At 39.2% G+C, this 27,978-nt stretch overlaps 1 protein-coding gene across 1 annotated transcript in view; it reads right to left on the bottom strand.

The window, feature by feature from the left end:
* Nucleotides 1-27,470, bottom strand: part of adamts13 (ADAM metallopeptidase with thrombospondin type 1 motif, 13) — a 28,560-nt gene extending 1,090 nt beyond the window's left edge. Inside the window, exons 1-30 of the mRNA XM_055169256.2 lie at nt 27,182-27,470; nt 26,141-26,207; nt 25,758-26,023; nt 24,746-24,905; nt 24,451-24,584; nt 24,249-24,332; nt 24,034-24,158; nt 23,718-23,864; nt 23,503-23,637; nt 23,190-23,340; nt 22,040-22,144; nt 21,361-21,512; nt 20,937-21,000; nt 18,354-18,480; nt 17,898-18,046; nt 17,697-17,817; nt 17,512-17,592; nt 17,251-17,432; nt 17,035-17,179; nt 12,036-12,165; nt 10,127-10,306; nt 9,812-10,007; nt 8,343-8,451; nt 8,099-8,228; nt 7,798-7,980; nt 7,501-7,705; nt 4,567-4,921; nt 4,254-4,400; nt 3,993-4,169; nt 732-913 (exon numbers count right to left, since the gene is read on the bottom strand). Coding sequence (XP_055025231.2) covers nt 732-913; nt 3,993-4,169; nt 4,254-4,400; nt 4,567-4,921; nt 7,501-7,705; nt 7,798-7,980; nt 8,099-8,228; nt 8,343-8,451; nt 9,812-10,007; nt 10,127-10,306; nt 12,036-12,165; nt 17,035-17,179; nt 17,251-17,432; nt 17,512-17,592; nt 17,697-17,817; nt 17,898-18,046; nt 18,354-18,480; nt 20,937-21,000; nt 21,361-21,512; nt 22,040-22,144; nt 23,190-23,340; nt 23,503-23,637; nt 23,718-23,864; nt 24,034-24,158; nt 24,249-24,332; nt 24,451-24,584; nt 24,746-24,905; nt 25,758-26,023; nt 26,141-26,207; nt 27,182-27,262 — 4,470 coding nt within the window. The 5' untranslated portion in view covers nt 27,263-27,470. The remainder of the gene's footprint in view (nt 1-731; nt 914-3,992; nt 4,170-4,253; nt 4,401-4,566; nt 4,922-7,500; nt 7,706-7,797; nt 7,981-8,098; nt 8,229-8,342; nt 8,452-9,811; nt 10,008-10,126; nt 10,307-12,035; nt 12,166-17,034; nt 17,180-17,250; nt 17,433-17,511; nt 17,593-17,696; nt 17,818-17,897; nt 18,047-18,353; nt 18,481-20,936; nt 21,001-21,360; nt 21,513-22,039; nt 22,145-23,189; nt 23,341-23,502; nt 23,638-23,717; nt 23,865-24,033; nt 24,159-24,248; nt 24,333-24,450; nt 24,585-24,745; nt 24,906-25,757; nt 26,024-26,140; nt 26,208-27,181) is intronic.
* Between the last annotated feature and the right edge of the window lie 508 nt (nt 27,471-27,978).

Below are 27,978 nucleotides of genomic sequence, written 5' to 3'. Positions count from 1 at the left end.
AGCCGTTTGGATTTATTCACATTTTTTGGACTTGAAGGACGTGGACCCCGCAACTTTACTGTTTAGCAGCTGGAAGACATTTTCTACAGTAACTGAAAATGTATTTGTCTGAAAAACTATGGACACATGGATCCCGGACAGCCTCGGGGTGAGGAAATCATGGTTTTAATATCATTTTTGTCCGAACTATCACTTTACAGTCCCCATGAAATAAAAAAGTGTTTATTACGAACAATAAAACAAAAAAGTAAATTATTAGTATTTTTTTTCATAATTGTGCCGATCCTTTTCTGATTATGTCAGCTAGACTGCTTGGGCGGGAGCATCTGTTAACCCCGCCCCCCAGCTGTTGTGAGTTTTAATTCTGAATAAAATTATCTATATCCAATCAATTCACAGTGCAAAACACAAGGCGTGCCCACTATTATCCCAATTTCAATATAAATATGTCACAACATGCCAAATCAATCGCGACTTCTGGTTTTCCAGGGACTTTAACATCACTGAACTTTCACTTCAGTATTAAAGATACAGAATGTTCTTTATATTATGTAAGATGATTTTATGTAGAAAACAGTCAATCACAAAAAAATTAATTTTCACAGACCGTATCACAAATAACAAATATTTCACAAACCTCCTTGATCGGCACATACCCAACACGTTGACTAGTTGGTGCAACTCCTAATCACGGACTACATGTATTGTGGTCACACTTTTCAGTGACTTACCAGTATGTATGTGGAGTTTGTATCTGTCTTGTTGAACACAGAAAGTGCTTTAATTTGGATCCTGGAAGCAGGAGGAGCATCAATAAACACACGGCAGCCCCGGGTGTTAGAGAGGGAGGTGGGCAAACTCTTGATGGGGTTTTCGATGAGGCCAGATGGAGAGAACAACTGAACATCACACTCTTGGGAAAAATGCAAATGATTTGATTGATTACAATTCAACTTCATTTAAAGGGCACCTATTATGCAAAATTCACTTTTACAAGGTGTTAAGACATACAGTAAATGTGTGTTGGCAGTGTGTGAACAAAACTACCATTCAATGACAAAAATCAACTTTTTTTATCCCCATTAAACCAAAACAGTCTCATTAAACATGCATTTCTTGTTAATGTGAGGTCACACTGATGGTACATTCACACAGGGCGTAAGTGCTAACGCTTGACAGAAGGTGTGTCTGAAGCATAGCTAATCACAGTTTTGCATAAATGTAATTGGCTTGCTCTGCAGTATGTTAATTGCATAAGGCAATCTGATTGGCTGACCCACGCGTTGGGGCTTAAATAGTGGATAAAATGTTCAACTTCTGACTCAATGCCGCCGGATCCACAATTCAGTTCGGCAACGCATGTCGTCACCCATTAAAAGTAAATAAGCGTTAACACTTACTCCCCGTCTGAATGTACCGTGATAAAGCACCACCTACAGCCACTGACTGATAGTCCTGCATTACCACAATTTCTGCCCTCAGTGAGTTGTATGCTCAGGAATCAAATTTATTTTAACTGAAAGCACTCACTGTCTCTTTTGGCAAAGGCATAAGGAACACTAGGTCATTTACATTTAAAGTCGCCATGAAACAGAACTAGTGAATGCCTTATTTTGACGTGGTGACGTATATCCAAGTGAAACCGGCTTCTGAAATGAAATAAGGCAGGGCTGGATTTAAATTTGTCCATAGAGATCTGATTGGATCGTTTGAAGTTGGGTCATGTTGCTAATTGATAATTGCAGCAATCTTCTCCCGGACCCTGCCCACCTGCCATACCATATGACCGAAAGTGAAGAGAGATCGTTTTGAGGGGAAGAGATTTGCGTTTTTGATTAAAGATTATGAGAGGACATGAATTTTAAAAAAATAATGAGGCTCACAGATAAGTCATTTGTAAAAAAAAAAATACCACAAGATTTCCTGAAAAATTCCAGTTCTTAATTTTATTTTCATGGCGACTTTAAAGGTACAGACTCGAAAACAGCTTGTTTTTACTCCCACCCAAATAGGGGCATTTTGGAAATGATATAGCAAATGATTTGTGGGGTGTTTTGAGCTGAAACGTCACAGTAGGGCTGCAACAACTAATCGATAAAATCGACAATAATCAATTATAAAATTCGTTGTCTAAAGTTAAAGGTCTACTCATCAAGGTCTAAAGTTGAAGATTAAAATAAGATTATTAACCCATTTGCGCCGGATGCTGCGCGCCGAAACATTAAATCTACCGCCGGTTACTGCATTGTGCAACTCTGAACCTCCTGCCGGCTGCTGCGTAGCGCAGCATTTTGTATTCGGCATCCTTTTTCATTAATTTGAGAATGTTTTAAAAAAATGTAGTGTTATGTTAGTGCCAAGGGAGCAAGTTTTAATAAAACCTGAAATTCTTACCTTTAAAATGTTTTTAAGTGCTACAGAGGCTTTTAGTAGACGTTGAAAATTCTTAATATTTTTTTCTGAAAACCCTCAGGAGGAGATAGGGGTATTTATCCTAGAATAACATAGGTTTTTATAGGCGTTTTTAGCAGGCGTTTGAGGAGTAAATGGGTTAATCTGTTGCTAAATTTATTCACCAGCACATCTTTGTAGACTCAATGGGGTGGTTTCTCGGACAGGGATTATCTTAAACCAGGACAAGGCCTTAGTTTAATTAGGAAATATAACTAGTTTTAGCAAACATGCCTTACTAAAAACATTTCTTGTGTGTATTTTGAGGCAAGACAAAGGGCGATGATGTATTTTAAGATATGTCAATGCAAGTTGTTTTCAGTTTGGACAGCTCTTACATTTATTTTAGTCTAGAACTAGTCTAATCCCTGTCCGGGAAACCCAAAATGTTTGGTTTATTAATATTTTTGACATTTAAAGATGTTTAACTATTTAAAAACTGCACAAACTTTTTTTTAAGGTTTAAAATGTCAACATTAAAAAGATTATATTAGTAAAACTCTATAGTAGTGTGTGGCTGTAATGTAGTGCCTTATTTAGCTATAATAAGTGAAAATTTGAATTCAGTAAATATTTAGGTTTTTATTCGATTAGTCGATTAATCGGAAAAATAATTGCCCGATTAATTGATCATGAAAATAATTGTTAGTTGCAGCTCTAAATGGGCATAACAGGTGCCCTTTAAAAAAATCTATATTAGGCTATGTCCACACGAAGCCGGTGCATCCCCTATCCGATAATTTTTTTTCCTTGCTCTAAAAAAATAATCCGTAAACACGAAACCACTGAAACCGACTGAAAGCGGTGTAGTATATATGCCGGACCAGTATGGGGCGCTGTAATTCTGCCACAGATATACACTATACACGGAGAAGAAGACTTTGAGCATGCGCATAACCAACGTATTGTGTTGTCCATTATCGCTTGTTGGTCACCACAATTGCATAGAAGCAATAGATTTTGCTGTAATAAAGCTAGTAGGCTTTAGTAGCTTCTGTAGCACGAACACAATCACGTAGTCCACCGTTATTGTTGTTGTTGTTACGTGTGACGCTTCCGACACGTGATGTGATGACGTTTTCGCTTCACAAAATATACGGATTGGCTGTACAGACGAAACTGCAAGGGTGTCGGTTTCAGATTTATCCACTTTAGGACCCGGTTTCAAAAAATAGCGGATTCAGTCTCCCAAAACGCCGGATCCGTGTGGATGAAACGCGAATACGATAACAAATTTATACGTATACAGTGATACGCGTCTCCGTGTGGACAGCCCCTTAAATAACATTAAACAAGACTGCTGACATTTCATATAAGCATGCACTTGCATGTTTGACTGTTAATGTAATTATAAGAGTGAGTGATTTTGCCTGCAGCTCTATATGCAGTCAAGTAAGTTTGTATATTTTATCTTTGCATGTGAATGTAGTATCAAAAAGAAGAAGCTAGTTACATTTGACCATATTTTGATAGCCATATTTTGTTCTCCTTAAATACATTTGATCGAAAATAAATTTGGTCTTGTTTCTTCGGTGACTCACCTCCATGGTGGCTTTTTTTGTTCTTTACACTTTGATAAAATAATACGACTCCATTGCCAGGCATCAGACGGCTTTGACGCACCAGTAATACATTGGATCGTGACCTCACCGTTTTACCATGTGTCCTCTCACAGAGACGCATCAGTATAAGTCGGTCATACATGGCGATATTGTCCTCTATAGTAAACACACATAGATACAATTCATCATACTACAATATTAAATGCCCACGTCTGGAGGCAAACTGAGGTTTGTACTTACTCTGCTGGCAGTTAAGAGAGCTGGATATAATTTTGATTTGAATAAGCTCATCAAGAGGTCGACCAATAGCAAATATGCACCTCTTCTGAGTGACATTGCGTAAATCGATAGTTCCTGAGTCTTGAAGGAGGAGTTGCCCACAGAAACCTGAAACAGAACTGGTGTGTTATTTCTATATATTTTCCGTATCCACACAATGTAAGAGATTTATAGTGTACACAAAATAGTCAGCCATTTTAAAGGGACATATAATGGAAAAATGTTAGAGATACATGTAGTCTTATATGGAGTTAGCAGACACTTGCCACCTAACTGGTCTGTGATGGTTCTGTTGGTATGGCCATGGTGTTTCCCATGACTTGCACGGTAGGTACAACTCTTAAAAAACTTTTTTTCTTTGTTATATGGGAAGGAGCAGGTGTGGTTGTGGGTACATCAGGGGCTTTCCACGCTCGCTCTCCATCCATGGTCTCTGACGGCTCGCTGTGGGTGATGTTGGGCTCTGGTGTTGAGCTCTGGACTGAGGAACAGTCCGAGCTGTAGCAGGCCTGGATGGTGATGGGTTTTGGCAAGTGGAGGCAAAGAAAAGGACTAACAGGAAGAGGGCTGGATGGACCCATGCAGGACACAGTCCGAGACTGGATTCCATAACCACATGACACTGAACACTATATTATATAATATAGAGAAAAGACAAATAGAGTTTTTTATATTGAATTGAATAATTCATTACTAATATAAATGTAAAAATAGTAATACGTTTGCTGTTAGAACTTTCAATGCCAAATTATTCACACTTTAATTCACACAATGCCAAGTTAAGTCACTTAAAGCTGCAATCCATAATTGTATTAATTGTATTATTATTATTAATTATTAATTTAATCAGTGTTAGTCTCCATACACTGAAAAAAATAAAGACTGGATTTACTTTAAAAAATTGCATTCACGTGGATTTTTGCATCCACTATGTTAAGTAAGTTTTACTTACAATTTTAAGCAATTGCATAAATTAAAAAAAAATTGATTTTTAAAAACGCGCGGCATGTATTCCTTCTTACACCTGAACTTGTAATGTGCATGACTCTGACTTTTCCTTGCACATGAGCTTGTAATACGTGCGGTTCTGCTATTTTCTTGCACTAGAGAGGTTGTTATTTAGGGGTTTAAAACCAGCGAATGTGTTGTTCCCGCTCCCTGGCACGCAAGAAATTTCAGAGCGCATGGGCTTTAATGACGTACTCAGATTAATGTCATAAGTTTTAACACTTTCACCGCCATTGACGAGTTAACTCGACAATTAAGAGAAAACGCTTCGCTACCAATGAAGAGTATTTCTGGCTTTCCGCAATACCGCTATTATCCACCGGGTAACTCCGTAACTTATGTAACCCGGAAGAAACGCCTCACTTATAATGCTGCGTTTACACCAGCCGCGGTAGAAGCGTCAAGCGCGAGTGATTTCAATGTTAAGTCAATGTGAAGACGCGTTAACGCACGTCTGGAGGTCTCACGGCGCGAATGAGTGTCACAAATTGAGCATCTGCCGCGGTAAGTGCGAATAGTGCTTTTTTTGTTAATTTTGCGTTTGACGCGAATTTGTGGCTGACGCCCGAGTTGAAAAATTTGAACTTTGGCGGATTTTCGCGCCGCGTTAACCAATCAGGAGCATGCTTGCTGCTGTAGCGGCAACCCTGCCCGGAGTCACTCATTCAACATGAAGGAACGCTTGATATTGTCTGTAAGCAGTCACCTGGAGCTATATGACAGTTCTTATTTCTATAGAGACAGGAATAAAAAGGACCTCGCTTGGAAGAGTGTCAGTGAGGACATCGGGCAACCTGCTAAGTTGTAAATACACATTTAACTTTTGAGTCACGTGACGTTTATCGAGCTGGGCCGTTTATTTGACCAAATACAGGTAACGCTTTCGATAAATGCACAATCAACATCAGTCATCTTGCAAACAGACAACCGCATATCACTTGCCCCTCCCACAAGAAGCAGAGTTTGCCTCTGACGTGCGTCAAATGCTTACTTTTTCCTTTTGACACACGAATGCATTTAAACTGTTCAAGTTGCAAACTAGGCGTGGTAGACGCGATTTTGACGCCTCAAACGCGGTTGGTGTAAACGCAGCATAAAAGTAAGAACTCTGTGTATGTTTTGAGGATCGCTCTGAATCTGATTTCTATCAAAAGTCTGCAACAAAAATGGAATTATCTCAGCTTTTTGCTCAAAATTTTGTGTTTTTGAAGAAACCTACACATATTTGAGAGGTGATAAAAAGAGAACTAATGAAGGTTTGATGAAACTTTTTTTTTTAAAGCAGAGGGTCTGTTCTTTCATTTGATATATTGTTTGTTTATATATTTAAAAAAGAAAATTAAACTTTTAAAAGGCATTAAACTTTTGTGGAAATCATGAAAAAAGCTGGCGCTGACTGGCAACTTTTTAAAAAATGCTGGTGGTGAAAGAATTAAGAAGGTTGCGGTCATAATAAATACGTAAAAAATGAACAAATAAATAAATGAGTTAACTATTGCCCCGTTCCCCGAAAATATTGTGTATCTGTGATTTCACAGGCTGACGACAGGACAATCTCACAATGGGCCATATCGCCCAACACTAGTTTAAATGTGTGGTGTTTTTTAAAATACACTGCAAAAAATGACCTTCTTACTTAGTATTTTTGTCTTGTTTTCAGTAGAAATATCTAAAAAGTTTTAAATTAAGATTAAGAAGAAAATAAGTCTAGTGTTTAGACCAAAAATATTAAATTTAAGTGATTTTGTGCATAAAACAGGCATCTTGATCATTTTTCTTGAACACGTAATTCAAGAAAAATTCAAGAAAATTTTGCTTACCCTATTGGCAGATTCTTTTGCTTGTTTTATGCACAAAATGCATAAAAAGAGCTGGTGTGAGTGAGTGCAGGTGGGGACTAATTTGCATATTTGTTTAATAATGAATTCAAGCTATTTTAAGGCATGAAGAAATTATTTTAAGAGACAAACATTGCTTAAATGTGTCAATGTCATGATCAAAGATGAGTTTTAAGGAAATAATTTATCAACTACGGGGGGCCTTTAACATGTCTCACATTCCAAGTTATGCACGACGAGCAACACTAATAAATTGTAATAATGTTATAAACATGGACATGTGATTTGAATAGTATAACCTACCATACATAGGCTTTAGGGGTTCTCTGCCCCTTTGAATAATTGATGTATTGGCATATTACCTCAGTCCAGTTATTCACGTCCCACTGGAAAGAGCAGGCCTGTGTGTAACATGGTGCCGCGATTGGTGGCTTCCTTCCGGACTCGCACCTGTCGTCCTCCACGACCCTTTCTACACCTCCCTCATACTGAACACAGAGCACACTCCTCACAGCCACACCCATCCCACAAGACACCGAACACTCGCCCTGATCTCCAACCTGCCACCTACAGAGAAACACCAAAAATTTACAGAATAAAAAAGTTATTGTTTATATTGTATTTAAACACTTGTTTATATATAATTGTATGCATGTTACCTAGCTGGACAGGCTTCAGTATTACACTCCACTACCTCTGAAGGTCTAGGTACAGATTGACAGGCGGATTTTCCGACCAACACATCCCTGTGTCCGTCTCCTTCCTGGAAGCAGTACAATACTCTTCTCGCTACACCACCTCCACAAGACACACTGCATACACCCTGTATGTAGCCCCACCTACTGTAGACACACACACACACACACACACACACACACACACACACACACACACTCTCTGCTCATCAGGTGTAAATGTATAAAATATATATGTCTAAAAATAAAAATATAGACATATTACGCTGCAGGACACTGTGGCTGACTACAGGGTTGGTTGTAAGGCTCTGGTTTATTATTACGATCACAGAGGAATTCTGGGACATTTAGGCGTGACTGGTGATCCACACAGGAAAACCAAACCAGTTGAAATCCTGCGCAGATGAGGATGAGAATGCACAATATGTGATTATGCGACAAGATTAAGATGAAGTGTGATACAAAATGAGTGCAGGTGTTTACATGTTGCCAAATGCTTTCACATTTACCATTCCCACATGTCTTAGAGCATTGGCCAATCACAGGGCTCCAGACATAAACGGGAACCATTCTGGACCGGGGCATAACTCCATGGTAATCCTTATGGGACAGCTGGACCTAGACAAGATATGACGCATCATAATATACACATACAGTTATAGTGTACACTCACCTAAAGGATTATTAGGAACACCTGTTCAATTTCTTATGAATGCAATTATCTAATCAACCAATCACATGGCAGTTGCTTCAATGAATTTAGGGGGGTGGTCCTGGTCAAGACAATCTCCTGAACTCCAAACTGAATGTCAGAATGGGAAAGAAAGGTGATTTAAGAAATTTTGAGTCTGGCATGGTTGTTGGTGCCAGACGGGCCGGTGTGAGTATTTCACAATCTGCTCAGTTACTGGGATTTTCACAAACAACCATTTCTAGGGTTTACAAAGAATGGTGTGAAAAGGGAAAAACATCCAGTATGCAGCAGTTCTGTGGACGAAAATGCCTTGTTGATGCTAGAGGTCAGAGGAGAATGGGCCGACTGATTCAAGCTGATAAAAGAGCAACTTTGACTGAAATAACCACTCGTTACAACCGAGGTATGCAGCAAAGCATTGGTGAAGCCACAACACGCACAGCCTTGAGGCGGATGGGCTACAACAGCAGAAGACCCCACCGGGTACCACTCATCTTCACTACAAATAGGAAAAAGAGGCTACAATTTGCACAAGCTCACCAAAATTGGACAGTTGAAGACTGGAAAAATGTTGCCTGGTCTGATGAGTCTCGATTTCTGTTGAGACATTCAGATGGTAGAGTCAAAATTTGGCGTAAACGGAATGAGAACATGGATCCATCATGCCTTGTTACCACTGTGCAGGCTGTGGTGGTGGTTTAATGGTATGGGGGATGTTTTCTTGACACACTTTAGGTCCCTTAGTGCCAATTGGGCATCGTTTAAATGCCACGGCCTACCTGAGCATTGTTTCTGACCATGTCCATCCCTTTATGACCACCATGTACACATCACATCCTCTGATGACTACTTGTCACAAAGCTCAAATCATTTTTAAATTGGTTTCTTGAACATGACAATGAGTTCACTGTACTAAAATGGCCCCCACAGTGACCAGATCTTATCCCAGTAGAGCTCTATTGGGATGTGGTGGAACGGGAGCTTCGTGCCCTGGATGTGCATCCCACAAATCTCCATCAACAGCAAGATGCTATCCTGTCAATATGGGCCAACATTTCTAAAGAATGCTTTCAGCGCTTTGTTGAATCAATTCCACACAGAATTAAGGCAGTACTGAAGGTGAAAGGGGGTCAAACACAGTCTTAGTGTGGTGGTACTAATAATCTTTTAGGTGAGTGTATATCATTGTAAAGTGTTAATTTTCATTATAAACATGTTGATTGGTGTAGACGTGGATTGGTGAAGAATGATACCAGTATCAGTGCTAGTTATATTTTGTCATACCTCTCTCTGTGTATCCCATCCGACCGGACACACATCCACCACGCAAGAAACGTGTTCTGAAGGTTTGGGTTCCAAACACAGACTTTGATCAACCTCCAAATCAGATCCACGATGAGAGCGGACGCACAAAACTTTTCTCCGAGCTTCTCCAGGTCCACACACAGCCGAGCACTCACCGGGCTCTGCCACCTGCCACCTACAACACAACATTAATGAATATTTACAAGCATTTGCAAAAATGCCATCAGACAGCTTTAATGTAGACTCCCCAGGCCATAATAAACAAAATAACAGCACACTTATGCTTTCCTTTACCTGGCAGGACAGAGTAGGAGGTTACAGCTCTCAGTAGTTGCGGGTTTAGACTCGTGTGTACACTCTGAGTCAGGCAGCTCCATTTTATTTGTACCCCGCTTTTGAAAACAAGTCACAGTGCGCACTTGCTCTCCCTCACCACAGGGGGCACTGCAGGGTCCAAACTCACCTAACTCCCAGCTACAATGAACAAACATCATTTATTTTATACACCTTATTTTCGAACGTGGAAGTAAGTGATGTGACGTATTTCCCTTCTTTGTGCGAGACGTCCGTTTCGATAGCCAGCCGGTAGAAAACGGTGTAGTGGGAGCACGCATAAAACATGATTTAATCAGTTAATATTTACTACATGCCATGTATGAACCAGTGTGAGGATGAAATGAAAAATTGGCCTGATATATCACATGAAGATATATTCAATCCTTTCATGTTGTTGCCTGGGGGTGTCGGGTCTTCAATGTGCAAATATAAAAGCACACAGAGACATACCAGTATCTTTACAATGGGAAAGTCAGTTGAGTGTTTGTATGTGGAATAGACCAAGACTTCATGTTTTTAACTTTTCAGGGGCTGGTTTGAAATGTCACAACTGTCCCTCTGGTGTTTTTTTTAAACGGCAATTTTTTATTGACTTGTTTGATTTTTATGGCGACACATCAAGCTTCACACGTTCCGACAGTCAGCAGTTACTTTCACATACAACACATTGTAAGTTATTTGAACAACCATAATAAACATATTAAACTACTACATGTGTTCAGTAGTGTTTTTTATAAAAAAAATTATTACATTGCTTCTTAAGCACTAGATAGGAGAGCTTATGAAATAATTTGCTTATTTTTAAAATGATTTCCTTTTTCATTAAAAACATAACAAATGTATGCGCAAACACATTCAGAACTGTTATAAACATTAACTAATAAGCAGTTTATGTTGTATATGTAAGCAATAAGGTACGAGAGGCTGTGCTGTATCGTGAATAAGCAACGGGTGAAGGGCGTTGTTAGGCACGACGCGAAGCCGTTACTTATTCACGATACAGCACTTGCCTCGAGTACCTTACCGCTTTTATAAAACGGTTACTACACAATATTAAAGTAAAAAAAATTATTAGTGCAACTTTCATGAAGTTAAATCAATAAAAGCATTCCTTCCGCTAGAAAAAATAGTCCCTGACTGCGAATAACAACATGAAAACTCAAATAAAAACAACAAACTGTTCTCAGACTTTGTCTCATTATATGTTTATGTGTTGCTAAGGGCGCAGTGATATTAAATAGAACCGTTGGGTGAAGCGGTCATAGCAGTGTTTTATCGTGAATAAAGCACACCTATTGACCAATCAGAATCAAGGATTGGACCGTTTTATAAATATAAATATATTTTTATCAGCATATTATTAGTTGTTTTTAAACAATTATTGTATTTATTGTTTACTTTCAGTGTCTATGAAATGTTTTACTGGATGGATGTGTGAATACAGATCATGGGTGCACATGTGCCACATACACATTCAACACATTCAGCTTGTACCAGCTATTATGGCAACCCCAACTGCATATTATGCCAGTCTTCCTGGATTTCATAATAAACATTAAAAAGCCAGTCAAAACGGCATACTTGTGTCCCTCGCAATACGAAATGTGGCGGCACCCACATTTGTGTCAAAAAATAAGGTGGATAAAATGGTTAATAAATGTTTGCAATAGCTCCTTCACAATTTATTTTTCCAGTCTTTCATGAAGTCCACATTTTGGTATGTCAAGCTTCTAATTATAACATGTCCCTGCTGAAAAATATTGCTGTCATGTAGTTGGATTTATCTTTATTTCTGGTATAACATAATAGTACTCCATGGTTTGTGTTTCTGATGTTGGTAGGAGAAACTGTGAAGCTGAAACACTACCTGGGTGGGCAGTCTGGAAGAAAGCATGGCTGCAGTAGATCCGGTGCTGGAGATGATGAACTGCAGAGATTATTTTCTAGATGCTCATGTGTGCTCTCATCTACACAGATTTGACTGATTTTCTGTATGCCTACAAAAGAGAAAGAACAGACAAATTTACTACCAATTATGAATAAGACTCTTGTTACAGTAAATCTGGAGCAAGTATTTTTTATGAGAGCTTCTTGCTATTATTATATTATTCACTCACTCTTAAAGAGTAACTAAACCCTAAACCAACTGTTTTTAGTAAATGGTCGTTGAAAATGGGGCTTTATTAGTGCTGTTCAATGATTTTAGTAAGTTTTTTGACATTTGGATATAAAGTGTTTCAATACTACAATATATGGTGTAAAATGTCTGCTGCCCTCTTCAGGTTGAATGGTGACTACTGCAGTCGAATTTTCCTATTGGATGTTGGGTCCAAAAAATACCTTGTGACGTAAGCAGGTTCAAGCTCACCACGCCCTCGTTACGATCTCACCACACACTTAGTTTGTCCCCTCTATCTCCGTTGGTATCTGCCCACTTTTCTTGCATTTTTGAAATATTGCCAGTGGCAGGCTCTGACCAGGGGTTTAGTTACGCTTTAAAAATAAAGGCCCAGGCGTCTCTTTTTATCATAAACCCTCTACACGTGTCTGCAGCAGGCTCGTATTTTGACATCACACATGATGCACATAAGTTTACATGAAGTGCCAAACGCATATTTTGAAATGACAAGCCACATATGACGGGGTATATACTGTCAGGAGTGCAGTCTGCTCATCCCAGATGGGTGTTTCCTGTTGTGTTTTGTTATGTGTAAAGCACATGGTTAGTGTTATGACAGCACAGCATGCGTTTCAGTGTCTCGACTCCGCCCCCCTCTTATTGACCTTAATTGTCTTATTTAGTTCATTGTCTGCACCTGTTCCTGCTCATTTGTCTCTCTATTTAGATCCCTCTTGTTTGCTCAGTCCTTGTCGGACGGTCATAGCTCTACCTGTGTTTTTGCTCTCTGGCCTCTTGTCTAGTATTTTGTTTAGTTTTGATATCTTGTGATTTTTGTCATTTGTGTCTGGTCCTCTTCTAGATCCTGTGCCTGTCTTTTGGTTTTTGATTTTTGTTTTTTCCAGTATACCGCCCTGTCTTGTATTACTGCCTTGCCTTCTGCCCCATTCATCTGGTCAGCTCTCCAGTATGTTCTCATGTTGCTCTGCTTTGGTATATCCTGTAGCCGCCCATTCGACTGGATTATTCAACGGATACCTTTAGATCGTCCTCTGTCCCCATTCACCTGGTGTTGCTATACACTGGGTCTTCCCAGTTGGCCTTGTGGCCGGGTCTGGATTATTGGGACATTATTATCATCTGGAGATTGCTTTACCACTTCATCTGCAGCCTAGTCATTTGGACATTTACTGGATTTTATTTATGTTGTTTTTGGCCTCTAAATAAACTGTTTTTGCAATACCTGCACTTGAGCCCTTATCGGTTCCTGACATTAGGGCCTGACCAGACATGGACTCAGCGGGTACAGATCCAATCCATCTGGCCATCTCCCAGCAGGGAACTTTGCTGGGTCAGCACCCCTATCAATTGGAAGCCGCGGCTTGTGGCATTTCGCAGCTTTCCAACCAAGTGGCTGAACTCGAATCTGGTTTTCAGAATTTTAAGTTGAATGTAACTAATCCTACCGGAACTTCTCAGTCGACCCCTCCAATGCAACAGGAACTCGAACCTCATGTCCAAAAAACTTTGATCGTTCGGTTCAGGGAGGTGAACGGCATCCAAGCTGTCATGTTTCTCTCAGGAGGGTATTTCGGTCACAGACTTTTCTATCACTTTTAAGACACTGGCCGTTTCATGTGAATGGAATGAGGCAGCACTTCATTCTCATTTCCTGGAGGGTCTCACGGATGATTTCCAGTAGGAACAGGTCATGTATGAGCTTCTTTGCAGTCTCTATTTGCTCATTGATCTCGCTCTGCGGGTTGAGAGATGCCTTGAACAGCGCAAGGGATGGCAGTGCAAGGTTGCAGCCAACAGAAGAGGAGAGCTTTTTACACCTGACTCCACTTTCGTGACCATCCTGGCCAGTTGAACCTGAACCCATGCAGGTCGGTCGTGTATGGTTAACACCGCAGCAGAAAAAGGATCGCCTGCTTCGTGGCCTATGTTTGTACTGTGGTAAACCCAGTCATCTTGCTGTTTCCAGTCCAGTAAAAGCCAGGGCCCATCAGTAGATTATGGATTACAGATGGGACACTTCTCTTCATACCCGGTATCCCATACACTTCTACCAGTCTCAGTCAGTCAAGGAGGGGTTTTCCGGGAGGTCAAGGCAGTTCTTGATTTCGGTGCCGAGGGCAACTTTATCGACACCACCGCTGCCAGTGAATGGGGTATTTCCTTTTCACCACTCTCTTCTCCTCTGAAAGGTCTTTCCATTGAAGGTAATCTCATTTCCATTATAACCCATGTCACTGCACCTTTAAGTCTTGTTGTATCTGGCAATCACCGTGATGAGATTGAGCTGCTAGTGATGAAATCACTGGAGGTTCCCATTATTTTGAGGCATCTGTGGCTTAAGCAGCACAATCCTCACATTGATTGGCCTTAATTCAGTGTTAGCATGGGATTCATCTTGTCTTAATTCCTGTTTGGGTCCTGCCCCGTCTCCTGTTTCCTCTTCTCTTGGGTTGCAGGCTGAAGGGGTGGACGTTGCCTGATGAGTACCTGGATCTTTAACAGGTCTTTCTAAATCCCGGGCCACCTCCCTTCCTCCTCACCGTCCTTATGACTGTGCCATTAACCTTCTCCCTGACACTTTTCTGCCTAAGGGTCGGTTGTTTTCCCTATTAGGTCTTGAACGAGAGGCTGTGGAGAGGTATATACAGGAATCATTAAAAGCCGTGCTCATCCGTCCGTCCTCATCTCCGGCTGGTGTGGGTTATTTGAATGACATCACGATTAAAAACAGGTATCCTCTCTTATGTCTTCAGCCTTAACACTCTTACAGGGAGCTCAGGTCTTTACTAAGCTAGACCTCCGCAATGCCTACCATCTAGTTTGCATCCAGGAGGGGTTTGAATGGAAAACCGCATTTAATACACTTTGAATACTTGGTCTTACGTTCGGTCTTATGAACGCCCCGGCAGTTTTCCAGGCCCTGGTTAATGACTTGCTGAGAGACATGATCAATAAGTTTGTCTTTGTGTACCTAGATGATACCTACATGATAAACAGGTAAACACTTAGCACGTTTGGAGGGTTCTGGAATGGCTGCTGGAAAATCAGCTTTTTTTCAAGACGAAGAAGTGTGAATTTCATAAGGAGTTGATTTCATTCCTGGGTCACATTATTGCTGTGGGAGGGATTATACCCGATCCTGCCAAAGTGAAAGCAGTTGCCAAATGGCCTGTCCCTGATTCTAAAAAGGCTTTCCTGGGTTTCGCCAATTTTTACAGGTGATTCATTTGAAATTTTGGCCAAGTCACTGCACCCCTTACACGCCTCTTCTTATGATTGGTTTAGGTGGAATAGGAGGTCTTTGATAAGCTTAAGTCCAGTTTTATCTCTGCACCTGTGCTTTCTATTCCAGATCCAGGCTCCAATTTATTGTTGAGGTGGATGCGTCCGAGGTCGAGGCGATACTCTCACAAAGATACACAAAGGATGGGAAGGTCCACCCTTGAGCTTATTTTTTTCACTGGCTCACCCCAGCAGAACACAATTACGACATAGGCTACCGGGAGTTGTTAGCAGTCAGACTGGCTCTAGGTGAGTGGCGTCACTGGTTGGAGGGTCGTGGCGCAGCCCTTCTTGGTCTGGACGGACCACAAGAACCTGGAATATATCCGTTTAGCCAGAAGGCTAAATTCTCGACAAGCTCGTTGGGCACTCTTTATCGGTCGGTTCAATTTCGTTCTGTCATACCAGCCAGGTTCTAAGAATGTTAAGCCTGATGTTCTCTCTCGTTTGTTTACGTCTCAGGGGAGGGAGGATTCTTCCAAAACCCTCCTGCCTCGGGGAATGGTAGTCAGTGCCCTCTTCTGGGACGTGGAAAGACGGGTGAGAGAGGCTGGCAGAGAGGGCGAAATACCAAAGGGGTGTCCAGTGGGTTGGCTATTTGTTCCTGGTGTGTTGCATGCAGAGGTCCTCAGGTGGGGTCACGAATCTAGGCTGGTATGCCATCCGGGAGTACACAGAATGTTAGGCAGTTTGTGTTGGCTTGTTCGGTCTTCACTCAGAATAAGATCTATATAATCAACCTCCCATTGGTCTGTTTCAACCCTTGCCCGTTCCCTCTCGCCCTTGGTTACACATCGCTTTAGATTTTGTCACTGGCATTCCACCATTTAAGGGTAACACTGTTATCCTGACTGTGGTCGACCGCTTCTCCAAGGCAGCTCATTTCATTCCCCTATCTGAACTCTCCACGGTCATTGAGACTGCTGAGCTTATGATTAACCAGGTCTTCCACATTCATGGTCTTCCGGTTGATCTAGTCTCAGACAGAGGCCCTCAGTTCATCTCCGGTTTTGGGGGGAGTTCTGTTGACAGATTGGAACCACTGCGAGTCTGTCATCTGGTTTCCACCCGCAGACCAACGGTTAATGTGAACGAACCAACCAGGATCTCGAAAGAGCTTCCTGCTGCCTAGCATCTTAGGATCAGAGCCCTTGGTGTGAAAATATACCTTGGATAGAATATGCATACATGTTGTGACAAGGCTCGCATTGTGCACGCTCAAAAAATAAGTCACCGGCCGCCACTGCTTCTGAGGTGAACCTTGGAGCCAGGATATTTTTTAATTTAACTTAAACTGTTTTGGGCTGAAAGAAGACATCATATACCCCTAGGATGGATTGAGGGTGAGTAAAATATGGTGTAATTTTCATTTTGGGGTGAACTATTATTTTAATGAAGTAAACAAGTAGCAAATACATGTAACGTTTAAATGATCATTTGTTACCTGTGCCACAGGTAACTGAGCAGGGAGATAAGACAGTGGACCATCTACCATTAGCAGCCACAGAAACAGTATCAGAAGAGTAGTACTGGTATGAGATGTTTGGGCTGGTGAGGTCTCCATATTCTCTTCCATATTTACAATAAACCTAAACCAGAAAATAAACTCTTAACATTTTTAAAGTCTTTCCAAAATCACAATAAGGGAGAACCTGCACACCTGTATGTGGATTTTGTCTGTGACTGGTCCAGAGATGATCAGCTCTTCATTATGAGGTAGATGGTCGGGTGTGAGATCCAGACGATACTGTATGGGACTTTTCTCAAGAGGTGAGGGGTACGTGATCGCCAGAGCTGGGTTTCCATCTCCTGCCACCACATACTTATCATTTATCAATACCGCTGAAAGAAAGAAAAAGATGGACATTTCTTAAATATGATCTCTAAACAATATGTATCAACACTGTACCCAGGTACTCACCAAGGTGTGTAAAAACAGGCTTTCTGTTAATCACATGAACATGAGAGGCGTTCATAGGAAGGGTGAGGAATGTGATATACTCTTGAAAAAAATGGAGAAACCAGTGTATTGATGGTTATTATGTTTATAAGCTACAGTAGCAGAAATTAAAGAGAGACATTTGTGAGGTGTAGGTGTAGCATTACCTCTAGCCTCTCCACCTGAAAATGTGCCTGTGATAATTCGGCAGGTGGACCCATCGCCTCCGCAGACCCCACACACATCCTCCACCTTCCCAGAATGCATTACTCCATCACAGCCAAAAGGCTAGTGAAGCATTGCAAGCAAATAGTATCAGATAACATTGCATGCCACTTCTCACAAATGTTAGTGTGTGCTGTTATTACCTGGCATTTTCCACCTAGACAAGCAGTAATGGAAGCAGGCGATGCAGAGTTACCAGCTTCACATCGAGTACCATCGATGAACTGAGACCCACGACTTACCATAAAGTCCTGTTCTCGTGAGCGACACATCAGTTTACACTGAGAGTCGCCTGAAACGGACAGAAAGAGATACTGTATGAGAAGAAATGCAGGCAGAGATAAATTAAGTTCTTCTAAAACTTCTTATTTATGAATGATGAGAAAATAAATTTTAAGGCCAACGTTGGAAGTGTCAAGGAATGCAAATCTTTTCCAGACCATTTTGGAGGTACACTAAGGCACCTTACTTCCTTATTGACACAATGATGATGCTGGCTTACTCTTTGCAGGGATCAAGTCAATTTTCAGCACATAACTTTAACCACAACACAACCACCACCATACACTTTTCATGGATGAATGAAAGTAATTGGGCACCTGTGCTGAAGCCGATGGCAGGGATCCAGGTGTAGACTGAAGTGGAGTCTACAGACATTGATAAAGGCTGCTGATCTGTAGCTGAACACTGTTGTGACATAAACTCCACCTGTGTCGTCTTACATGGCTGCAAAAAACAATGACATACACCACTTATGTCACTTCAAATCTTTATGATTTAAACTTACAGCATTGATCTGTATGTTTCCAGAGATATGCCAACATACTGATCGCTGAATTAAAGCAACACTATGTAGTTTTTTTACCTTTAAATAATGTCTCTAAAATTATTTCAGTGATAGAACAACTTTTAACTGGCCAAATTGTACTGTTGCTGTAACCTGAGCAGCCTCTTAGCTGCTACAAGCACGGTGGCGGTGGAGGGTAGAGCACATAGCCCCGCCCCTCCCCCTGCCTGCAGAAGAGTGTCTAATACCAGGCACTGTTGCGCATTTCAACCACATGGGGGAGCTGTAAGTCATTTTTACATGGAAACTACATAGTGTTGCTTTAACTTCAAATATTCGTTGTTTTTTCTTTATATTTATTTTAATTATATTAATTATTTCACTTCAGAAGAAATTCATTAACCGACTGGAGAAGCGGATTACTTTAATGATGGGTGTATAACGATGGACCCATATAAGAAGATAACATGACAGCATTTTAGTATTAAATTATTTGCATTCAACTGAAGAAAGGAACTTCTGGAAATTTCTGAAACAGTTAACGCTGAACCAAATACACTGTACGAAGACAACATATCTTATTTTAAAGAAAATTAAAGAAGAAAATGATCCGGCCAGCTACAGATCAATTGCGCTTCAGAATTTTGGCAGAAAAGTAGTTACTTAAGCTTTGGCCACTCGACTAAATTAGCATCTATCCTCCATCATACATCCCGACCCAGTGGCGTGTTTAGCAGTGGCAGCTCGTGCTTTTCCGAGGATGCGCTAATTCAAAATAAGTGTTCGGATTGTCACGTGTGTGGTTCCCTTTTCCAAAATATGTGTCCTGCGTGTGGAGAGATCCTGTGTGCATCACGTGTTTTGTCAAAATAAGTGCCTGCTGCACATGCGTCAAAACCGTTTATGATAAAAGAGACGCTCACGTTTCCTAAATACACGCAAGACATTCCCTTAATAGTAAACTCTGATTACGCATGAGATTATGTGAGTATCTGGCAAAAGCGAGCGTCTCTTTTTAAGTTCAAGTTCAAGGCAGCAGGCAGTTATTTTGGCATGACACATGATGCACATACGATCTCTCAAAGCGCAGAACACATATTTTGAAATGACAAACCACACACATGACAAGCTACATACATGTTGTGACGAACTTCGCATCGTGCGCTTCAAAAAAAAAGTCACCAGTCGCCACTGGTGTTTAGCCACCACGTAACGTATGCAATTGCATGGGGCCCCTTAATGGCCACAAGCGGTTAACTTAAAGCATGCATGAGATTAAGCCTGATTATTGTGCACATCTTATAATAACTTTGCACACTGTATTAAGGCCTTTTTTTGTACCATCTGTTTTAACAATCACTGGTTATTCATTTACTTTTTTTCTTTGTTTTTTTAACTGTGTATGTGCTCCAAGACTGTTGTTTGTTTGTTACAAAAGTCATTATTGTATTGTATGGGTCAAAATTATAGATTTTTCTTTTATAACAAAAATCATTAGGATATTAAGATCATGTTCCATGAAGATATTTTGTAAATGTGCTACTGTAAATATATAAAAACTTTATTTTTGTGAATGGATACAGTTTCTAAGGACTTTTCTCAATTTTCTCAATATTTGGATTTTTTCGCACACTAACATTCCAGATTTTAACTATGTTTTGTGGACATACCATGTTTGCCTACTACATTGTGTTAATAATTCTGCACCAAGGTATATATCAAAGTGCATTACCATCATGACACCACAATAGTTACATTTTTTTGTAAGAAAGAATTTCTGCCTTTGTCAACTGCGTTGCAAATCATTTAATAAGAACTAAACAAGCATGAAAAACTAGCAGATATCAGATCAGAAGAAACAGAATACTCAAAGACATTTAAAGGGGACATTTCACAAGACTTTTTTAAGATGTCAAATGTCCCCAGAGTACATATGTGAAGTTTTAGCTCAAAATATCATATAGATAATTTATTATAATATATTAAAATTGCCACTTAGTATGAGCAAAAATGTGCCGTTTTGGGTGTTTCCTTTTAAATGCAAATGAGCTGATCTCTGCACTAAATGGCAGTGCCGTGGTTGGATAGTGTAGATTAAGGGGCGGTATTATCCCCTTCTGACATCACAGGAGGAGCCAAATTTCAATGACCTATTTTTTCACATGCTTGCAGAGAATGGTTTACCAAAACTAAGTTACTGGGTTGATCTTTTCACATTTTCTAGGTTGATAGATGCACTGGAGACTCAATTATAGCACTTAAACATGAAAAAAGTCAAATGAAAGAGAAAAGGCAGACATTACAAGCAGACATATATCAGCCACACAGCAATGTATAGATGGTGCAATCATTCATTTGAATAGAAGCCCAAAGTAAATATGGGGAGCTTCTGTACCTGTCGGTTGCAAAGTTCAGCTTCTGTGTCGTGACCTTTACAAACAGTCCCACCAAAGGCTGGCCTGAAATACAAAAACATCCCTCTAAATACATAAATGCAGCTTAACACACACACCAGTGAACAAAAACAGCATCTTTTTATATATCCAATTATATTTGACACTTTTGAATATACTGTTGTGCAGTACACGGTACACAACAATGTTTACAAAAATGAAGGAAGGTTAAATTGTTGCCACATGATAACTAAGTGCATTTACAATATTATGCCTGTTTATTTATTGAAAGTGAAGTTTGGAGCTATAGAGTTTGTGTACTGCAGAATTTGTTCCAGATGGTTTCGTACAGTCTTTATCTGGTGTTGATCATGAAATTAGATTCATAGACAATTTTTCAATCAAGTCACACTCTTACTAATGCACCTGGGGTTGTTACACTGTCTCTTGCGGTGGGTGACGCCTCCTCCACATGTTCGTGAACAAGGAGAGAAATCAGACCAGGAAGACCAGGAGCCATGGACCACCATGGAGGAACCCAAGGTTGAAGGAGACACACACCGACCCTTTAAACACCACTACAGCAGTATGGATAAAGACAGCAGTTCAATTTAAAAAATCTGAACATTTTTTACAAAACTTTAGTTTGGTTTGGATCAATAAAAGGTTTAGAATGTGAAAAGAACAGAATTCCCAATATGCTGTTATTAATATGATTTATATTTGGAAAAAAGTGAAATCCAGACTAAAGTCTCATAATCTTATGATGAGATTAGGAGCATCAAAGTTTGATTTTACTTTAATTTCAGTCTAAGACATGACCTTACTCAGTCAATATTAAAGATATGAAGGTTATATTTTCTCACAATGTCCTTAACGTTTTGTAGTATGATTTTATGTAGTAAACAGTAAATCACTAACAATGACTTTAGCAGACTGGGTCACAAATATGGACCTATACTGTATGAACATATATGAATATGAAAGGCTTTATTTTAGCAAAATATATAGAAAGATACAAGAAAATGACTGAAAAAACTGTCCAAAACATATACAACAATTAATTTATGTAAGGATGCAAGTATTAGTCATAGCAGTTTATCACCTGGCTGATCCCACATTCTGTCCCATCCAAAAGAGGAACAAGCAAGCGAGTACAAGTAGTGCGTTCACGAGGGTTGATATGACAGGACAGAACACGACAGGTTGCCTTGAAAACGTAAAACATCAGCACATTCAATCGTTGTAAATGTAAATATGCAAATTTGATTAAATATACTATTAAAGGATTAGTCAATTTTCTTCCCAGATAATTTACTCACCACCATGTCATCCAAAATGTTGATGTCTATCTTTGTTCAGTCGAGAAGAAATTATGTTTTTTGAGGAAAACATTCCAGGATTTTTCTCATTTTAATGGACTTTAATGGACCCCAACACTTAACAGTTTTAATGCAGGTTAAAATTGCAGTTTCGACAGAGTTTCAGAGGACTCTAAACGATCCCAAACTAGGCATAAGGGTCTTTTCTAGCGAAACAATTGTCATTTTTGACAAGAAAAATAAAAAATATGCACTTTTAAACCACAACTTCTCGTCTTCCTCCAGTCCTGTGATGCGACAGCGCAACCTCACGCAATATGTCATCACGTCAAGAGGTCACGGGTGACGAATGCGAAACTACGCCCCAGTGTTTACAAGTGTGGAGAAAGAGAACCGTTCTGACATTGTTGTATGTGTAATGATACCAATTAATGTCTTTGTGTCAGTTTATTGTTTAAAATTGTCAGCAAATGTGCGTTTCATATATGTAACACGTGACCTTTCCACGGCATTACGCAATTGCGTGGGGTCGCGCTGGCGCGTCGCGGGACCCGGGGTGGACGGGAAGTTGTGGTTTAAAAATGCATATTTTTTATTTTTCTTGTCAAAAATGACAATCATTTCGCTAGACAAGACCCCCACGCCTCGCCTGGGATCCTCCAGAGTCCTTTGAAACTCCGTTGAAACTGCAATTTTAAACTGCATCAAATCTGTTACGTGTTGGGGTCCATTAAAGTCCATTAAAGTCCATTAAAATGAATGTTTTCCTCAAAAAACATAATTTCTTCTCGACTAAACAAAGAAAGCCATCAACATTTTGGATGACATGGTGGTGAGTAAATTATCTGGATTTTTTTTTAAAAAATGGACTAATCCTTTAAGCAACTCTCAAGCTGCCTAAAGTTTTACACTAATTCATTCATTTTTACTCACCATATCATCATCAGTGAAAGAACAAGCAGTGGCTGAACTGCCGAATGCAATACGACATTGATCATCCACACCATAGAAGAGACCAGGCCTCCAATCCTGTACAGATCCTTCCAGAACTGGGACGTCCTTCACACATTCTGCTTTACCTGCACTATACACACCAGTAAAGAAACACACATTAAAGCCTAAACGAAATTGAAATGAAAAACTGGAATATTGTGCTATTTTTACAAATGACTTATCTGTGATCTTCATTATTTTGAAAATGTTATTGTGTGTGATTGATGCTTATGATTTAGTAAGTGAGTAACACCTGAAGAAGTTGTGGAGTTGAGCTCTGCTACACTGCGACCAGGCGAGATCTACGCTGTTATAACCTCCATCAGATGCCATCATAAACCCACTAGAGCTGCATGTGTTGTCAAGTCCATCATGATTTATGCCAAAACTGAAAAAAAAAACAATTTAGTCTCCAAATTTTAGTAAGTTTCTCTTACAATTTGAAATAAAGGATCCTCTCAAGCTTACCTGTGGCCAATTTCATGTGCGATGGTGATGCCAAGATCGAAGCCTGTATCTTCTGTAATCACACAATTCCATTGGGTGGAACAGACTCCGCCCAACTGAGTTACACCTCTTACAAGCTTATTCCCATTGGGTGAAACCAGATCAAACCTTGATGATGTCAAAAACGTTACTTTAAAGTAGTGTTAGTATAAACTGAGAGCATTTATACGATAGCAAACCTCTTTGAACCAATCCAAACACCTACTTAGTGCCATAAATGCACAAATACACAGTGTACAAAAGTAAGTTCAAAGTAATCATCTGTGTCCAGACATACCTGGTGATATACAGCAGTAGATCTGCATGTAAAGGGTCAGTGTCACCATCAGGGTTGACCTTTTGACCCCACTCACACACACTTTGTAAAGAAGATGTGATGTTTTCGGAGATCTGGATCTCTGGCTGTGGATTTAAACAAGTCTGGGGGTTTTCAAACTGTCCAGGTGATTTAATATAGTGTCTATCATAGGTTTAAACAGTGTATTTTTTTACCTCGGGCTCTGTAAGAATAACCATACGGACAAGGTGAAGTCTTATATTGGCACCGAGGGTAACATCTCTCAAAAGCTCGGAGGCCTGCAAGGTCAGAAAATGTTTTTAGCAGTGAAATCTTTGTTGAGCTACAGTATGTTATGACTGTAAAATATTCAGATTAACATACATTGTACAGTGTCTGTTATTAAAACATACTTACAATGTTGAGGTTGGTGAGGATGTATCTCTCAGTATCTTGCTTGTGTAAACTATAGACGTCTGGACCCACCACCACTGCTAGTTCCAGATGTGTGACCTCTGACCCGAGAGCTGTTCTGCGTAGCCTGAACTGACCTTAAACAGATGGAAAAAACACTGATGAATCACAGCACCACAAAATGAATCTGGTAAACAGCAAAAATGATTAAAGTATATAAAGTTCCTTGCAGTGTATGTACTGTACACTTTGTATTCAATATACCGTTTACATAACTAATACGCAGAAGATGACTTACTCTTGGGCTGTTTCAGATGTGTCTTCACAGGTAAAATATGGGTTAGCAGCAGGTGAGGTATACCAGAGGGTAAATCCATGGTAAAATTCAGACTGTCAACGTGTTTTTGAAGCATTGGGCGAATATACAGTCTGCTTTCCCCTGACTGTATCAGACCTTGCTGTTAAAAAAATACAGTCTATGATCAGACATGACCCCAACTCCCAACAGTAAGTCTCCCCAAACCAATATCTCCAATGCAACAACACAAGACTTCTTGTTATTTTGATGAATTAAGCTTATGTACACTCTCAGAAAGAAAGGTACAAAAGCTGTCAATGTGGCGGTACCCTTTCAAAAAATACACTTTTGTACCTAACGGCTGCATATTAGTACCTTAAAGGCACCTCGGAAATACATATTAGGACCTATTAAGGGTTACTCTTCGAGTGACAGCTTTTCTACCATTTTCTCCATCTCCGGGTCCCAACCATTTCTCTGGAAAACCACAGGAATCCTATATCCCTCTCTCTAACTGGTATGCTGTTGTTAATGACCAAACATGAATCAAGCAGAGGTTCCCAACCCAATAAATGATCCACAATGGGGGACTCTATTCTTTTGTCAATACCCCAACAAAATAGCTAATCTTCCAGCACAGGGCCCTATTAACATCCTTTGTTTTCAACATCACTCTTATCTCTTAGATATAAATCTGACAAAGAACACTCTAAAAAATGCTGGGTTGTTTTAACCCATGGTTGGATGAACAAAGGTTTAAATTAACCTATAGGAAATATAGACCCAACTGTGGGTTAAAAACAACCCGTTTCAATTCAACCTACTATTTTAAGCTTTGACCGGTGATACGTTGACATACAACTTATAAAAAAAGTTGAAATTGTTTAACTTAATTTGGACAAAAGTGTCTACTAAATGTAAAATGTTACAGTAACAAAAATATTTGTTGATTTGACAAAAAAGCTGCATTTTTTTTACAGTGTTGGATAACAACAGAATGACATAAAGTTACCAATTTCCCATGGCAGACCGGGAGCAGAGTCCTTGTGTGTGCTGGTCTCAGTAACTTCAGCTGCTCACAGCACATAACTTCTCTCTTCACCACACTGACCGTTGAATTGATAACCATCTCCAGATTAGTGGGACAGGACACTGGTGGTTCACCTCTGTGTTGTCCCAAATCAAAACTCTCTTCCTGGGAATCGAACGAGCACCTCCACAACCCGTTGGAGGACTCATTTCTCGAACAATTCACCCAAACCAGCTCAAACTGAGGCACTGAAAACACCAACTACCAATGTCAGCAAATTTGAACTTGTGTATAAAGTTACTGGAACATGAATGAACTTAATGACTCTTGTTTAACATTACTCAATATCTTTAAACCAGACTTACCTGATTTAGGAGAAATAGTATCAAAATAATAAAATAAATCTTGAGGTTTCAATGACTGTAAAAAATCCTTAGGAGGCAAAACAAAACACAATTAGCTTTAATTGTAGATTAATACATGTTAAACTATTTTGTAAGATATCAGAAATAAAGGTACAAAAGCTGGGGTGGTTGCTCATGTACATCCTGCAAATTTTTACCCTTTGCAAAAGTACACCTTTGTACCTAAAGAGTGCATATTAATATATCAAAGCTACATATTATGGGTAACAAATGTATACATATCTGTACATAAATGGTAAATATTAGGAATGTTTTTAAAGTGTACCAGTGACAGCTTTTGTAGCCTACTATTTTTTTTCAAAGAGTGTAGGAAGCATAGACTATCCCAAATGGAAAAATATCATTTTAAACATATTTCAAAATATACAAAAAATGGCCAAAAAATAAATGTACTGAAATATAGTTTAAAATATGTTTACAAAAATGTATTTTTCACCAATATATTTTGTATATTTTAAAATATATTTTAAAAATAAATATATTTTAAAGCATTTATATTCAAGTTGTATTGGAAGAAAAACTGTATATGTTACAAACTGCTCAACTGCAAAAATATACTTTTTATTTTATATTTTATCCATAGCCTAGTTATACATCTTATACAAACGTTTATATTTTTGCCAGGAAACATATATTTTTTTGCCGTATGGGTTTGTAAAATTAGAAATGTATTTTTTAAGCTTTACTTTCTACAAAATGTATTTAGCACATATTTAAAACTTATTTTTTTTACCGTATGGGATTGCACAGACAGAATGAAATGTTTCATCAATGTTCAACGATTTTTTTATGTAGGCTATGTCTATATTTTGTATCATTTTTACATTGTATTTTTTGGTCAAAATACGTTTCTTGTACTTTTGTACTTAAACATGACAAGACATTGGGTCAAGGCATTTCTAAAATTTGATCATCCTTAAATAATGTCCCAGATATATTGAAAAAATAAAATGTTATAAATCTGCCTTAATCCAAACATACCTGTTGCAAAGTTGATTGGGAAATTAGAGCTGTTGTTCCTAAAAAAACTGGAACTAGAAAAAGCCATACAAGATTTCCCATATTTGACAAAAACTTGAAGTACTGGATGAGTTAAATAAAAGCCAGGACTGACAGACATCAGCCTGCTGTGCCGTCTCAAATCTGACTTAAAAAAAAAACTTTGAATCTTGATAAAATTGTCCTTGTAGACCAATGTCTCTGCGTTTATTTAGAAAGACCAAACAAAAAAGTTATTGATCAGCAGGCATGGTCATGCCCCGCAGAAACTGAGTTGATAAATGACAGACTGTTTGTTGACACACAATGATCTGTGTAGAAGGTAACAAGCAGTGATGTGGTTGGTTCTTGTTTTATTGATTTGTGACTTGCAATGACAAACAAACAAATGACAACAAAGTTCTGGAACATAATGCTGAGGAGGTAGACACAGCTTTAGAAAAATTCCTCTAGCAATAACCTAAAATCTATTTATGAACAAAATCAGTACATTTATACCTTATAAAAAAGCCATATTTAGAGTTCATGGTAATGTTTAGCCACATTATAAAAAATAAAGATAAATCCTTAAATAGCTATAATTAATTTTAAATGATCTGTTTATTTTGTATTATTATTATTATAGCGAGCGCTTTTATGCAAAGCGACATCCTGTTAAAAGGTAAGACTTTTATTTTGTTAGTTTATGTGGCCTTTTTGTTGATTTCAATCGGAGCGACATCCGTTGATCTTTTTGTTATATTTCATTTTAAACGATAATATAGTTGTTGATTTTAAAG

Source organism: Misgurnus anguillicaudatus, chromosome 5 (assembly GCF_027580225.2).
Source record: "Misgurnus anguillicaudatus chromosome 5, ASM2758022v2, whole genome shotgun sequence".
Taxonomy (NCBI): domain Eukaryota; kingdom Metazoa; phylum Chordata; class Actinopteri; order Cypriniformes; family Cobitidae; genus Misgurnus; species Misgurnus anguillicaudatus.
Note: the sequence above shows the minus strand (reverse complement) of the source record. Positions and strands in the feature narration are given on the sequence as shown.